Here is a 15,955-nt window from a genome sequence, read left to right as displayed (position 1 = left end):
GAAAATTGGTTGGTTGGGGTTGGGTGTTGGGTTTTTCCTCCTTTGCCTTTTGTCAGTGAGGTGGGCTCTGCGGTCTTCTTCAAAGGAGGTTGCTGCCCGCCAAACTGTGAGGCGCCAAGATGCACGGTTTGAGGCGTTATCAGCCCACTGGCGGTGGTCAATGTGGCAGGCACCAAGAGATTTCTTTAGGCAGTCCTTGTACCTTTTCTTTGGTGCACCTCTGTCACGGTGGCCAGTGGAGAGCTCGCCATATAACACAATCTTGGGAAGGCGATGTTCCTCCATTCTGGAGACGTGACCCATCCAGCGCATATATATACACATATATACACATACATATACATATATATGTGTGTATATGTGTATGTATATATATGTGTGTGTGTGTTTTTATATAAGTTCAGAATAGTTCTTTGATCCACAGTCCAATCTCATTTCTCATTCCTCCAAGTTCTCTGGTTGCAGGCAGTTCTTGTACTGTGCACAGAATTTAACATTAATGAATTTCAGCAGGCTTTGGTGCTTGGAAGGTAAATGATTTCCGGTCAGCAAGATTCCTTTTGGTTTTTAGAGAGAGATTTGTTGCTCGTTGGACACAAACTGATTTTTTCCGATCAGCCACATCTTAGTCTTGCCAGAGAAACTTCCCCCATCAAGGTTTTCCAGATGAAAACCTTTCTTTTAGGTCACCACAGAGCTCCTTTTCTGTTTCCTTTATTTTAAGTGAAACATTATGCAGCTAGCCATCTCCTCTTGTATGGACCACAAGGGTTTTAACCAGGCTGAACTACGAACTTACAACCCGTTTTCAAAATGGGGTTTTTCCACAAGCTTGCCAGCCTGTCCTGTTCCAGTCCCAGCTGTTGCTGCTGAACTGTGGAACTGAATTCTCTCTCTGTCCCTCTCTGTCACTCAGAGAAAAGCACAACCCTCTGAGAAGAGCCAACTGCACTCAGATTGTGGCTCCGGACCTAATCTTCTGAGTTTGTTCATTTGTTATTTTCCAAAACAATAATTCATTACTCCACAGCATGTCCAATTAACAGCTAATTGTGAAGTCCTTATAGGTATTCTTTGCAAGTTTTTGCAAAGGCACCTGGGAGCCTGGACTATCTGGCTTGAGCAGAGCTCTGGCATTTTAAATGAGCTCTGTTTAGAAGTGTTTGTATGTGACCTACACTTAAAAAAAAACTGCCACAATTTATCTCCTTTTTAAAACATAACTATATACAATATAAAGCAACATAATCTGTCACATCAGAACATAGAAAAATTTGGTATTACAGTGCTTCTGTGGTGTTGAACCAGTCAATTCCTTTTTTAAAAATGTTCCTCAGGCATTTGTAAAACATTTGCCAAATTTACCCTCATCCAAAATCTATTATGTCTTAGGTAGAATAATCTAAAATATTGTCCCTAGCGTTTAGAACTGTGTTGAACTGGCTAGGAAAATGCCAGCTTCCAACCTCTGGACTTGTTTCTCCAAGAAAGAGTTTGAAATGTACAAGGGTGTTTGTTGCAGTAACCATGCCCTGCTCAAAAATCCTTGCGTGTGTACACGCCACATTTTGAAATCTCCTTCAGTTTGTTTCATATTTGCAATGATCTTGACTAAATATTATTCCATTTCAGATCACTATAAATTGTAATACCTTGCTTGAGGCCTTGCAAGTGAATTCACAGAATTCCCCTGTAGGAGTTTGAATTTAATGCACCGCATTCATTTTTCCTTGAAGCATATAAATTTTTTAACTTGCAATGTACGATTGAATCAAGTGATTCAGTAAGTGCGGTGTTTGACCTTTTGGCAATGTCTGTTCACATTTTCAGTGTTACGTGTGTAAAGTATGTCCACATTTGCCATAATTTTAACTTTTTATTGGAAATCAGAGGGGCTTGAGTAACTGGAGCAGGATACTGAGGGAGTGCTTCTTGTGGCTGATTTGGGCTTGCTATTTATGCAGTTTGGAATTCTTTACCCTAATGGTGATGTGGATCTTCTTGTACATTTAAGGGTGACATTGATTTTCTGGGAGGGGGGAGTAGTGAGGATCATATGTATGACCATAACTGATTCTTTATCTCGACACCAATTAGTGTTGAGTTAGAGATTTGGTCATTATCTCATTGAATGGCAGTTTCCTTGACAGCTTGATATTTCTATTGGGGTTGAGGTGATAAAGGTTTCCTTTAAAGTGAAATAGGGATCAGATTGGAAATAGAACAGCTTGCAACATTGGAATGTTATTTTATCCATATGGGGAGAAGGGATATGGGGAGAAGGTGGGTAGGTGGAGTTAGGTCATAAATTAGATCAGCCATGATCTTATTGAATGGCGGAGCAGGCTCGATGGGCCATTTTTGGCCTACTCCTGTTCCTACTTCCTATGTTCCTATTCTCTATCGATGTAAGACTGTAGACTAGGTTTTGATGCAGAACTTGGGTGCTATTTAGCTCTGATACATTTCATTGGGTGGGGTTGATGCTATCTTGTGCATTTTAAATCTTGGACTCTGGTGCTCTGCACAGTTGAAAGCACAGCCACCACATTGAGGGTCGTTAATGACTCTATATTTGAATTTAGTGCGCACCCCTTTAAGAACAGCATGGGCTCAGTCACCACGTGTGTGGTGACATCATAATCGCTGCCCAAGGCACGCACTGAGAGGGAGGTTTGAATCAGGAAGAACCCCTGATGGCGCCATCTTCCCATGGCTGCCCCACCACACGGCGTTACATGCGGGGCCGGTTCGCCATGAGAGAGTGCGTCGCCACACAATCTTCCCAGATCAGGCTATGCGTCCCACCGCTTGGTCAGGCAGCCTCGGCGCTTGGCCATGGCTGTCTTTACTGGCTGCGACGTCCAGGTGGGCCACTTTCCAACTGTCCACTGTAAAAAGTTCCTCTTTCCCCCTCCCACCATGTTTAGAGTGAAAGTTCTGCTGGATCGCTGGAGGACCTTATGTGGATCTTCATACAGGTGCTGTAGTGGTGCCCGCTGGCCGGGTGCTATGGCGTGATGGGGATGGAGGGGCCAGGGAGGCCAGTTTCCTGTGGAGAACCACCAGCAGGTTCACGTCCTTGGGTGCTGTGCCCGTTTCTGAGCTGAAGAACTTGCCAGGCAGAGAGAGTGGTACGCTGTATACCAATTCTGCCAAAGAGGCTTGCAGGTCCTCTGGTACCATTCTGAACAGAGGAGGACCCAGGGCAGCTCGTCTGTCCATCCGGGCCAGTGAGACTGGCCATGAGAGTGGACTTTTGGTGCTGGTGAAACCTCTCCACCAAACTGTTGGATTGTGGGTGATAAGCAGTGGTGTGGTGGTGTTTAACCCCCAAGAGTCTTGCCAGGTGGGCCCATAGTGCGGAGGTAAACTGGGCACCCTTGTGTCAGGTGATGTGCGCCAGCATGCCAAAATGAGCGATCCACTGGCAGACGAGGATTCTAGTGCACATCTCGGCCAAAGCCTCTCTGATCGGGATGGCCTCAGGCCATCTCATGGCTCAGTCCACTATCGTAAGTAGGTAGCGCGCCTCTCTGGATACCGGCAAGGGGCCTGACGACATCGTGGAAGTGCTGGAGCATCCGCACTGATGAGTCAAAAGGTTGGATTTGGGCCTTTGTGTGCCTGTGGATCTTGGAGGCCTGGCACTTGGTGCAGTTCCTCGCCAGCTCCGCCACCTCTTTCTTAAGTCTGTGCCACATGAATTGCTCCGCCACCATCCGCACAGTCGTCTTCAAGGGAAGAGCAAGGTTGTGGACTAGACTGAAAACTCTCACCCTCCACTGCAGTGGGTCTACTGGGCGTGGTGGTCCTGTAGAGACGTCGTCCGGGCTGTTGGGCAACTGGATGTCTTTGAGGTCGAGGCCCGAGATGGCGGTCCAGTGGGCTCGTGTCTCTATGTCATGCTGCTGAGCCTGGGCTAGCTGTGTGTAGTCCAGGCTGGGGGCTAGAGTATTGATGGACGGGTGAGAGAGTGCGTCCGCTACCATGTTGTCCTTGCCTGCCCTGTGCCGGATGTTGGTAGTGGCACTGTTGTCTGACTGACTATGGGTCCTTGGCCATGGCGAGTGCCTGGGTGAGGGGCTTATGGTCCATGAAGGCTCTGCCCTCCAGGAAATAGTGGAAGTGGCAGATGGCCAAGTACAACACCAGGAGTTCCCGATCGAACATGCTGTACTTGAGCTCCGGTGGACGCAGCAGCTTACTGCCCATCCAACCATTGCTCCAGCACTACCCCGACCGACATGGCTGAGGCATCCACTGAGAATGCCGTGTGTGCCTCCGGGCATGGGTGCACCAGCAGCGTCAGACTGGCGACGGCTTCCTTTGTCGCAATAAACGCCTTGTCCGCCTCCTCTGACCAAGATAAAGTTTTTTCCTTCATGACGATCAGTGTGAACATTGGACACATGGTACGGGCGGCGCTGGGGATGAACCGATGGTAAAAGTTCATCATCCCGTTGGGTGGCGGGTTTGGGGAAATGTTGGATGGCCGCCACCTTTTACGGCACCGGAGTGGCTCCAGCCACCAAGATGGTGTGCCCCAGTAACTGCAGCGACTGCTTTCCGAACTGGCATCTGGCTGCGTTGACCATGAGGCTGAACTCCGCCAGCCGGGCAAACGGTGCGGAGATGGGCCTTATGTTCTTTGCGATTGCGACTGGCGATCAGGATATCATCTAAGTAGATGAACACAAAGTCCAAGTCCCTTCCCACTGCATCCATGAGGTGCTGGAATGTCTGGGCCATATTCTTTAACCTGAATGGCATACTGAGGAATTCAAAAAGGCCGAACGGAGTGATGATCGTATTCTTTCCAACATCGTTGGGGTGCACTGGTATCTGGTGATATCCTCGCACCAGGTCGACTTTGGAAAAGAGCTGCGTGCCATGGAGGTTGGCCGAGAAATCTTGTATGCGAGGGACTGATACCTGTCTGGAGTTGTGGTGTCGTTTAGCTGTTGGTAGTCTCCACAGGGACTCCAGCCTCCTGATGATTTGGGGATCACGTGGAGTGGTGGGGCCCAGGTGCTGTCTGAACGGCGGATGATCCTCAACTCTTGGAGCCTTGAGAATTCCTCCTTCCCTGCTGTAGTTTTTAGCGGGGGTAGCCGCCTGGGCTTGGCGTGCAATGCGGGCCTTGCTTGGCGATGTGGTGAAAAAGTCAATGTGTGGGGAAAGCGGTATTGAAGCATGGCTCCAGAATGGCGGGGAATTCGTGGAGTATCTCGGCGTACTCATCCCTGGCGGTGGCCATGGTGGCAATTTCAGGTCTGCAGGCGTCCGCTGTGTCCAAAAGCACGGAGTGGAAGGTGCGGGCGTTGACCAGCCTCTTGGCCCTCATGTTAACCAGGAAGCATGAGCCCTCAGTAAGTCGGCCCCCAACAGCGCAGTGCCCACCAAGACCAGCACAAACCTCCAGTGGAATTTTTCTTTGCCATTCTGGATCTGCGCCCTGCAGGTGCTGAAGGTCTTGATGGTGGAAACATTGGCCGCCCACAGGGTGATCGGGCGCGAGTCTCTAGTGCCATGGGGGGGTAGGACACTCAGTTCAGCCCCTGTGTCCACCAGGAAAAGCCAGCCGGTGGACTTGTCGGTGACATAAAGGAGGCTGTTCACATGACCAGCCGTCGCAGCCATCAAGGGCGGCTGGCCTGGTCGTTTCCCTGGAAGCTGCAGGGTTGGCAGCACTTATGGGCTTGGGCTCCCTAGAGCTGGTAGAAGCACCAGGTCGGATTGCTCTCTTCTGGCTTGTGCTTGGAGGTGGCTTGCGGTTGACTGGTTCCTAGTCTTGAAACCTGGTTGAGGGCGGCCTCGTTCTCCCTCTTCGTGCGCCAGAGGTCATCCGCTCGGGCTGCGACCTTGCGTGTGTCCACGAAATCCTTGTCTGCCAGGTGCAGCTATATATCTTCTGGCATTTGCTCGAGGAAAATCTGGTGGAAGAGGAAGCAAGGCTTATGATCCTCTGCCAGGGCCAGCATTTCGTCCATTAATGCCGATGGGCTGCAGTCCCCAAGCCCATCCAGGTGCAAGAGCCTGGAACCCCGTTGCTGGGAAGAGAGACCAAATGTCCCCAGGAGCAAGTTCTTGAGGGCGGCATATTTACCCTCAGCTGGGAGATGATGGATGAGATCGTCCTCCCTGGCTGCTGTGTCATGATACAAAACGCTCACGACGTGGTAGAACATCGTGGCGTCTGCTGATATGTTTCTAAGAAGGAATTGTGCTTCCGCCTGCCAAAATCACGTCCGCGGGCAATGAGTCCAGAAGGGAGGCAGCTTGACTGCCACGGTGTTAACCTCTGCCAAATCCATACTTTTGAGTTCAGAAAGCCGTCTGGGCTTGTCGGGGTCACCACTGTGGCGCTCTGCACAGTTGAAGAAAGCATAGCCACCACGTTAACGACTATATATTTGAATTTAGCGTGCGCCCCTTTAAGGGCAGCACAGGTTCAGTCACCAGTTGTTTAGTGACATCATAATCACTGCCCAAGGTGTGCGCTGAGAGGAGGTTTGAATCCGGAAGAAACCCTGATGGCACCCTTCCCATGGCTGCCCAACCACGTGGTGTTACACGCGGGGCCGGTTCGCCATGAGGGAGTGCGCTGCCTCAGGACCTTAGTTCTTTTGGAGGTTGAAGAAGTGGGAAACCATCTTTCCCAGGGCTTGGTGTTTGAGAAATATTTTATTTGTGACAGTTTTCTATATTCTGATGTTGCTATAAAATAATCAAAAGTTCGGAATAAGTGTTGCCTGCGATAGTTCCTGATGTAACTTGGCAGTTATCAGAAGATGGATTTCAGCTTTTACCTGCATCTCAAAGCCTCTATCTCTGAGGTTCTCTATTGTTTTGATGGGAAACTCCAGCAGGAAACATTCCTTTGAGGCAGCAGCTACTCTGCTCCTGCAATAACACACACACAGACGGGTTGAGCTCAGTGAGCAGACTAGTTTATTGCAGGCTGCTGGGCTGCACTTATACTCCCAGCCCGGACCTGGCTGAGAACCATGCTGGAGGGCGCTGACATCACCCGGGCATCACGTGGTCCCCCAGCACGGGGCTTCTGAGCCCCGTGCTGGGAAGAAGGGAAGACCCCTGATGGTGCCATTTTGGCCAGGTGCCCCACCACGTGGCTTACAAGCGGGGCCAGTTCGCCTGCCTAGTGGTGAGCCACCACACAGCACCCCTCGCCCTCCCCTCCGATGTCCTTTTTCGCCGGGCAGCCTTGCTTCTTGGGCTGGGCTATGACCATGGGCTCAGTGGGATCAAGGTGCGCTGGCTTCAGCTTGTCCATGGTAAACAGCTCCCGCCTGCTGCCAATGGCAAGTGTGAACATGGAGCTGGAACACTGAACAACCCTGTACGCCCCCTCGTATGGTTGCTGCAGAGGTGCCGTGGTTGGGCCCTGCCGATCGAAAACTTACTCCGCGGAAAGCAGTTTGCCAGAAATGTGACGGCGGTGGGGGTTCGAATGAGTCCAAGCATGTTCTGAGGTGAGGAAGTAGTTTGTGTGGCGACCACTGGGGATTGTGAGGTGCGTTGACGAATTCACCAGGTAGTGCTCAGCAGATGATGCCTGCAGATCTTCCTTGGGAGTAGGGCGGATGCCCAGGAGCACCTAAAGAAGTTCATCTGCCTGTTGAGACCGGTAAGGCGGGCCATGAGTGCCGACTTAAGGTGGCAGTGCAGACGTTCAACCAGTCCATTGACCTGTGGGTGGTAGGCCATGGTGTGGTGTAGCTGGATCCCCAACCTGTTGATGAACTGTGCCCAGAGCGCAGATGTGAACTGGGTGCCCCGATTGTTGGTGAGGTGACCTGGGACGCCGAACCGGGTGACCCAACCATGCAACAGTGCTCGGGAGCAGGAGTCGGTGGAGGCGTCTGGCATCGGGATCACCTCGGGCCAGTGAGTGATGCGGTCCACCATCGTAAACAGGTAACTGTGGCCCCGGGAAACAGGTAAGGGCCCGACGATGACCACGTGAATGTGGCTGAACCGTTCCCGGACGTGCTCAAACTCCTGTACAGGTGCCTTGGTGTACCTGTGCACCTGGGTCGTCTGACAATGGGTGCATATTCTGGCCCAGCCTGAAATCTGCATACGCAGCCCATGCCATATGAACCGTTCTGCCGCCATCTGGACCATGGACCTGATGGACGGATGTGAAAGGTCGTGGATGTGATGGAAGACCTGCCTGTGCCACTGCTGGGGAACCACTGGTTGTGGGGTGCCCATGGAGATATCACACAGGATGATGCCTTCGCCACTCGGAGTGAGGAGGTCTCGGAACCACAGGCCCATGATGGCGGTCTTGAAGGCCCTCGTCTCCTCATCAGACTTCTAGTCCTGGGCAAGCTGGTCGAAGTCGAGGCCGGGCGTCAGTGCGCAGATGGTGGTCGAGAGAGTGCATCGACAACCACATTGTCCTTCCCAGCCTTGTGCCGAATGTCGGTGGTAAACTCCGATACGAAGGAGAAGTGACGCTGCTGGCGGGCTGACCAGGGATCCTTTGCCATCGCGAGTGCCTGGGTGAGGGGTTTGTGGTCGGTGAAGATGGTAAAAATAGCGGAAATGCTGCACAGCCAGGTACATGCCCAGTGACTCGCGGTCAAAAGAACTATACTTGCATTCTGGCGGGCGGAGCAGGCGGCTGAAGAATGCCAGCGGCTTCCAATGTCCCTCAGGTGCCTGCTCCAGGATGGCACCGACAGCTGTGGCAGAGCCATCAGCAGAGAGTGCCATATGCAGGTCGGTGTGCGGGTGGGCGAGCATCGTGGCCATCGCGAGGGCATCCTTAGTGGCCTCTAATGTGGTGCAGGCTTCTGGGTTCCAAGCGAGCATTTTGTGCTTGGCTGCGATGAGAGCGAATAGCGGCTGCATGATGCGCGCAGCTCCCGGGATGAAGCGGTTGTAAAAGTTGACTATACCCGGGAACTCCTGCAGCCCCTTGAGGCTGTCCAGGCGTGGGAACTCCCTGATAGGAGCGACCTTTGCAGCGGCAGGCGTGGCTCCTTCGGCCGTGATGGTATGGCCCAGGAGCTGTATGGACTTTTTCCCGAAATGGCACTTGGCTGGGTTGATGGTAAGGCCGAAGTCAGCCTGCCGGGAGAAAAGGGCGCGTAGGTGGGCCTTGTGTTGTGCTTGGTCCTTGCTGGTGACAAGGATGTTGTCCAAAATGTCGAAATGCTGCACAGAGGGGTGGTCCATGAGGTCGGTTCCTAGACTCGACGACCGTGGCCAGGATGATGCTGATCTTGGCTCCAGTGTCAATGAGGAATTGCCAGCCGCTGACTGACTCCGATAGGTAGAGGAGGCTGTGTCCTTGCCCACCCGCCGCAGCCATTAACAGTGGCCAGCCTGGTCATTTCCCTGGAACGAGCAGGGCTGACGACACTTCCGAGCCTTGGCTCCCCAGTGCTGGTGGTAGAAGCAGAGGCCTGGAGCGGATGCTGTGGCCCTAGGGGCGGGCTCGCATGGTCGTGCCCGTGTCTCGTGACCTGCTGGACCGCTGAGCCCTCCGGGAATCGTGTGAGCCATAGCTCTTGGGCCTTCTGGGCGACTCCTCGGGGTGGTGAAGCTCTCCTGGACCAGCAACAGGCGGATGTCCCCAGGCATATGGTCGAGAAAATGCACTCGAAGAGTGGGCAGTTGGTGTGCTCACCCATGAGCGTGAGTATCTCGTCCATCAGCTCCATCGGGTCCTGTCCCTCAGGCCATCGAGGTGTAGCATCTGAATCGTCTGAGGGATCTGGTAAGCACTCGCTTCATGGTCTCGTAATTGTCTTCGGTGGGTTGGTGCTGAACGAGGTGCAGCATGCATCTGGCGGTGGCCTCGTCCAGGGCAGTGACCACATGGTAGAATTTGGTTGTGTCGAACAAAATCTGGCAGAGGTGAAACTGAGCCTCCACGTGGCCGAACCAGGTCTCCGGCTCCTGAACCCAGAATTCAGGCAGTTTCGCAGCTATAACACTGATCCCAGGCTCTCTCATGATGGGTTCAAAGATGTTTGAACCAGTCGGGGTCACCAATTGTAGCGGGAGCTACACCTGCTCCTTAAAGAACACACACAACCAGACGGGTTGAGCTCAGTGAGCAGACTAGTTCATTGCAGACTAGTTTATTGCAGGCTGCTGGGCTGTACTTCGTGCTGGAGGGTGATGACATCACATGGTCCCCCAGCGCGGGCTTCTGAGCCCTGTGCTGGGAGGAAGGGAACACCCCCGACGGCGCCATTTTGGCCGGGTGCCCCGCTGCGTGGCTTATGTGGGTCCGGTTCGTCTGCCTAGTGGTGAGCCACCGCACCTTAACATTTCTATTATTTTTCATGTGGGGGAACAAATGAGCATTTTTGCTTGTTGACATTTGTTCAAAATTTATTCTCTTTCGCAGACTAAATTCCCTGCTGTAACTTTGAGTTGATCAATACATAGGATTCTGAATAATTTATTTGAAGTATAAAATCTCGGGTTGAGTAGGGTTGTGTTTTGATTTGTGGCTGAGGGATAGTTGCCTCCTGCAGGGACTGCATCACCTGACCTGTTTGTTTTCTCCTCCCTTTTTGTTTTCACTTTGGCCTTTCCCACCTTTGGCTAACCCTGAACTATATGGAAGCTTAATATGAAGAGTGAGAAAAAACCTCTGCCAAGGTAGGTCATATTTCTATATGGTATCTTAAATCTAGTAAAAATCCACATTGAATCTCATTTTATGTCATCATGTGGGTTCTCAAGTGGTGGTAATATTTGTAATTAGGAGTGTTTTCAAGCAAATTACAAAGCAAAGACATTGGTTGAAATGATTACTTTGTTTTGGTATATTTTCAGTGTTTAGTTATGTACACAAACCAAAATATTTCTTCCAATGTGATATGTGCAGAGTTCATGTCTGACCAGTCACTGCTCTAATGGAATGTCATGACCAAGTTATAATGATGCAAAAGTGAGGTAAATGTAAAGCTGTTAAGTGTGAGTTCATGAACAGAATGAAATTACTCAGTGTTTGAAAAAGGCTTGCTTTTACATACAGTAAGACTTCAGCCATTGAAACACTTTGAAGTTTAGTAAATGCATCTGTTATCAGGACTGAAACTCACTGGGGAATAACTCCTATTTCTGCTTAAAATAACACCACGCCCACCAGGGAACTCAAGTAATGCCTCTTTAATGTCTCATAACTGCACTGGGAGAAACATCCTGGGTTCTTGTCTTCGGGTCTCTGAAGTGAATTTAAATCCCATTCTTTTGTTTTAGTGAGCCAGTTACCACCTAACACACGGGAAACATAAATCAGCAAATATCCTCCCACAACAGAGTTTAAAAATGCAAGAAGCTTATGTTCAACAAACCATCTAGAATAAAGAAATGCATCAGTTCTGTTCGCTGGAATGATGAAAGAATGTGACATAAAGATCGCAGTTTGAGAAGGAATCCCCAGTCATCCTAAGTTTTGTGTTTAGGAAATTACAAATGCTATATTGCTCCTGTTTTATGACACTTTTAAAGATGATTAGGTGTTGAAGAAATCACATTGCCTGTGTTAATCTAATTGGGGTATAACAATTGTGATGTGCATTGAGAGGATGCAGACAGTCTTGCAATCCATTTATTGACTTTTTAAATTTAAAATATTCTTCACAACCGAGAGAGTTTCCTAGAAGGGAGGACAAAAGGATGCAGTCCAGTGGAAAAATAAAATCAGGAAAGAGTGGACAATACCCAATGTAGGATTTACCTTGCCTTAGTATCCAAGACTTGAAAGATTGTGTTTAAAACATTCTGCAGGACCAACGATGAAGCTGGTCGGTGGCATGGTTAGCCCAGCTGTTAGCCCAACATGTTACAGCAGCAACGACTTGGCTGAGGTTCAAATCCCGTGCTATCTCTAAGGAGCTTGCACATTCTCCCTGACTCTGCGTGGGTTTCCTCCCACCCTCCACAAATGTAGGGTAATTGGATATAACTGGGCAGCATGGCTCGTGTGCAGAAAGGGCCTGTTACCATACTGTAGGTTTAAATTTAAAAAATAAAATTTAAATGGTAAAACATGCACGACACCTGCAGCTATTCTTCAAGTACATCCAAAATACCGCAGATGCTGGCAAATCTGAAGTTTAAAAAAAAAACTGGATAAATCTCAAGTGCTTAGACAGGATCGTCAGAGAAAAATAGTTAACCTTTCAAGTCTTTAATTAAACGTACAGCACATTCTAATGAGTTTGTTAACCTGAAAAGTTAATTTTTCTTTTCTATACAGTGAAAACTAACTCAGTTTGGGGGCACAAAATATCATCCAAAGAGCTTCAGAAGAGGCAGTTAAGCAGCTGTTGTTACAATGCTTCAAAACATTATACATCCTTCCCAGAACACGCTGAGAGACAACGTGTTTTAAGATGGAATAAACACCAAAACCACTTAGTTTTTGAGGCAGGGTATATTTTAGTGCTAAAATTATTATAGATAAAATCTGTTCAATAAAATTCATGTTAGTAGCCCAAGGATTGTCTTCTACCACACCACAAGATGAGGATTTAACAGGCAGTAGATTGTGAACCTTAAACATTTCCAGACCTTTTTTTTTGCAAGCTATTATAACGGTTATTCTTAAGAAAGATAGGGATCCTTTGAATCCAGTCATATAGACCAATTTCATTATTGAATGTTGATTATAAACTTTTGATTAAGGTTCTAGCTAATAGATTAGCTCAATTTTTACTGACGTTGATTCATATTGATCAAGTGGAGCAGGTTTTATTAAAGGTTGTTATTCTGCAGATAATATAACTAAATTAATTAGTTTAATTAATATTTCACGGGAGAAATCCAACTTACCAATAGTCTTAGCATTAGATGCTGAAAAAAGCATTTGATAGGGTTGAATGGTGTTTATTTAAAGTGTTGGAAAAGATTCAATTTGGACCAATGTTTATAAGTTGCATTAAGGCAATATATAAATATCCATAGGCTAGATGACAAATGGACTTTTATCTGAGTCCTTTAAGTTGAAAAAATCAACTAGACAAAGTTGTCCTTTGTCACCTGCATTATTTGCATTGGTGATAGAATAAGGCAGGATAGTGATAGGTATTAAAACAGGATTGGATGAATTTAAGATTAGTTTATTTGCTGATGATGTCTTGATTTATTTAACAGAACCACAAGAGTCGTCAAATGTTTTACAGGAAAGATTAAAACAATATGGAGAATTATCGGGATATAAAGTTAACTGGAAGAAAAGTAAACTTATGCCACTGTCTGAGGCTGATTCTTCTTCTTGTAAAGATGTAGCTTGGTTTAAATGGACAAACAAAATTAAATATTTAGGTATTAAAATCAATAGATATATAAATAATTTGTGTTTTAAATTATTTACTGTTATTTTCTAAAATTAAAGATGATTTATTTAAATGGAAAGACTTACCGATAACTTTAATAGGGAGAGTGAATTGTATTAAAATGAATGTATTTCCAAAAGACTTCAATATATTTTTCAATCTATTCCGTGTAAAATCCCTAAATTTTTACAAAAAGATTTGAATATGGTAGTTAGGAAGTTTTTAATGGAAGGGTAAAATGAGAGTACCCATTCAGAAATTAACATGGAAATATGAATTAGGAGGTTTACAATTTACAAATTTTCAAAATTATTATAAAGCTGCTCAGTTAAAATTCATTAACAGAATGTATGATTCTGATAATTTGTAGACTTTGGCAGATATAGAATTAATGAAAATAGAAGGGATCAATTTGTTTATAAATGGAAAACAAAATTGCTATGCCCATATAAGTTGCCAATATTATCTCATTTGATAGAAATATGGGATAAGATAAATGAAGAAATTGGTACTCAGGTAAAATATCTAGCTAGACTCTTCTGTATATCAGAATAATTTTTTTCCTTTTTATAGTTAATCATCATCATAAAATTTGGGATCAGAAAGGCATTAAGATAGTAAATGTTATGAATCAAATTGATATCAAACACGACCCATTCGCTTTTTTGTTATTATCAAATTAAATAGTTGTTTAATGATTGTGGTAAAAATTTGGAACTTCCAAAGGAGTCGAAATTTGAAATGATAATTCGGGAAAGTGAAAAGAAAGGATTTATATCTGAAATGTATAAATTATTGCAACAGAAAATGTCTAAAATAAATTTACAAAAGTCAAGATTAAAATGGGAAAAGGATTTGAATTTAATATAGATCATTGGAAAACTATTTGTAAAGATAGCAGGATTATAGACTTGGACATTATAATTTTATACATCAATTACATTTAAATCCCAGAGAGTTTAAAAAGATATAATTTGATTTATTACGATTTATGGTTTATGTGAAAAAGTTAAACCTTTTTGGTCTCGGGTTAAGGAATTTTTACAAGATATTTTGAAAATTAAGTTTTCTTTGGACCCAGGAGTCTTCTTAATTGGTGATATAAGTACAATTTGTTTGAAAAATGGTTTAGATAAATTTCAAAAAGCTTTTTTAAGATTGGCTTTAGCAGTAGCGAGGAAGTGTATTGTAATTATGTGGAAAGACCAGATAGAACTTAATTTAGAGATGGCATTCAGATTTAAATCTTGTATTCCTTTAGAAAAAATAACATACAATTTGAGAGATAAATACTCTGCTTTTAGGAAGGTTTGGAGCCCTTGTGTGGATTATTTGGATTTGAAATTTTAAAGATTTGGGCCTAGTTGTGGCAGGGTCTCCCCATCACATGACTTGGTTATTTCTCTTTTGCTCCTCATTTTCTTTCTAGGGGTTAGTGAGGTTTTAGATAAGGGTTGTGATGTTGGGAGGAGGCTAATGTTAATATAAGGGGATATGAGTTGATTTAGAGGTGTTTTTATTATGTAAACCATGTTTTAAAGATATATTTTTGTATTGTGTGTAATCATAGTTATTTAAATTTTAAATAAAATATTTAAAAAAAACAGGTAAAAATCACGGCTTCGTATATAAGCAAGATCAGATAAATTTACCATTCAAGCCACTATAATTACTGTTTCTCACTGATCTCTTCCTTTGATCATTTCTTCAGAGAATTAGATTTTGTTTTTTTAAGCCACCAGGCATTTTATAATTTTTGATTTATATATCTTTTCTGTCACGTTTCTTTTCAGGCACTGATGGATAACTGGAAAAGTGCAGCCAGATCCAGTGTGCCACCATTTTGTTAAATCGATGCTGGAAAACCAATGCGGATCAAACGATACTGCTACCATTTCTGTAGGAAGAGTGACAGCACTTAATGCATTCAACTGTTGAGTTAAAATTGTTTTGTATGTAGCATAAACCATTAAATTACAAAACTAATTACTTCTATTGACAAGCTTTCTGATTATTTGGTGAAACAAATTGTATGAAAATGCAGTAGAATAGGAGTATGTGGAACTTTTCTATTCTATGTCAACCAATTCTAGAGTTGCATAGAGTGTATCTTTTTTGTTTGAGGGGATTGTTAATGGGGCAGGAAATAATTCCATAATGTGGCCAGGGTAGAGAGCAAAGGAGACATTGGGAACAAGGGGCTCACTGTGGGTAAACTGATAATCTAGAGCTGTAGAATGTAATGCATTTAAACAATATTGGTGGGAATATGAAATAATTAGAATAGTTTGAGTTGAGTGGGACTCTGATGAGGGGAAATGTTTATCCAGGGAAATACAAGAAAATCCACTGGACATTGAAACTTTCATCTGTCCCAGATCAAACCAGGACCCACTGGGGTCAGGCAACTTTCTTAGCAGAGGTAGCAACCTGATAGAACTGCTAAGTCATGTTTGAAATGTTTTTTTCTATCCCTTACAGTACATAATTCTGGCAAAAATCCATCCCTTTTGGTCCTTGGCAACTGTTAATATCTTCCAATGCTTTTCCAAAATGTGGGATTGCATTTGCCTTACTTCAGTCAGAAACTGGTGTCTTGAAAGATTGAAAGCACAACA

At 45.8% G+C, this 15,955-nt stretch overlaps 1 protein-coding gene across 3 annotated transcripts in view; it reads left to right on the top strand.

Moving 5' to 3' along the window:
• Positions 1-15,332, top strand: part of cdv3 (carnitine deficiency-associated gene expressed in ventricle 3) — a 50,509-nt gene extending 35,177 nt beyond the window's left edge. The window contains exons 5-7 of one of the 3 annotated variants that reach the window (XR_011348200.1): positions 10,619-10,653; positions 13,156-13,326; positions 15,131-15,332. Coding sequence is in view for 2 of the 3 variants with exons in the window: in XM_069909173.1 (XP_069765274.1) it covers positions 10,619-10,628 (10 nt within the window). In the remaining variant the exon portion in view is untranslated. The remainder of the gene's footprint in view (positions 1-10,618; positions 10,654-13,155; positions 13,327-15,130) is intronic. The other 2 variants (XM_069909173.1, XM_069909178.1) reach the window with 2 other exon arrangements.
• The last annotated feature ends 623 nt before the right edge of the window (positions 15,333-15,955 follow it).

The sequence above is a fragment of the Narcine bancroftii genome, chromosome 1 (genome assembly GCF_036971445.1).
Source record: "Narcine bancroftii isolate sNarBan1 chromosome 1, sNarBan1.hap1, whole genome shotgun sequence".
NCBI lineage: Eukaryota > Metazoa > Chordata > Chondrichthyes > Torpediniformes > Narcinidae > Narcine > Narcine bancroftii.
Note: the sequence above shows the minus strand (reverse complement) of the source record. Positions and strands in the feature narration are given on the sequence as shown.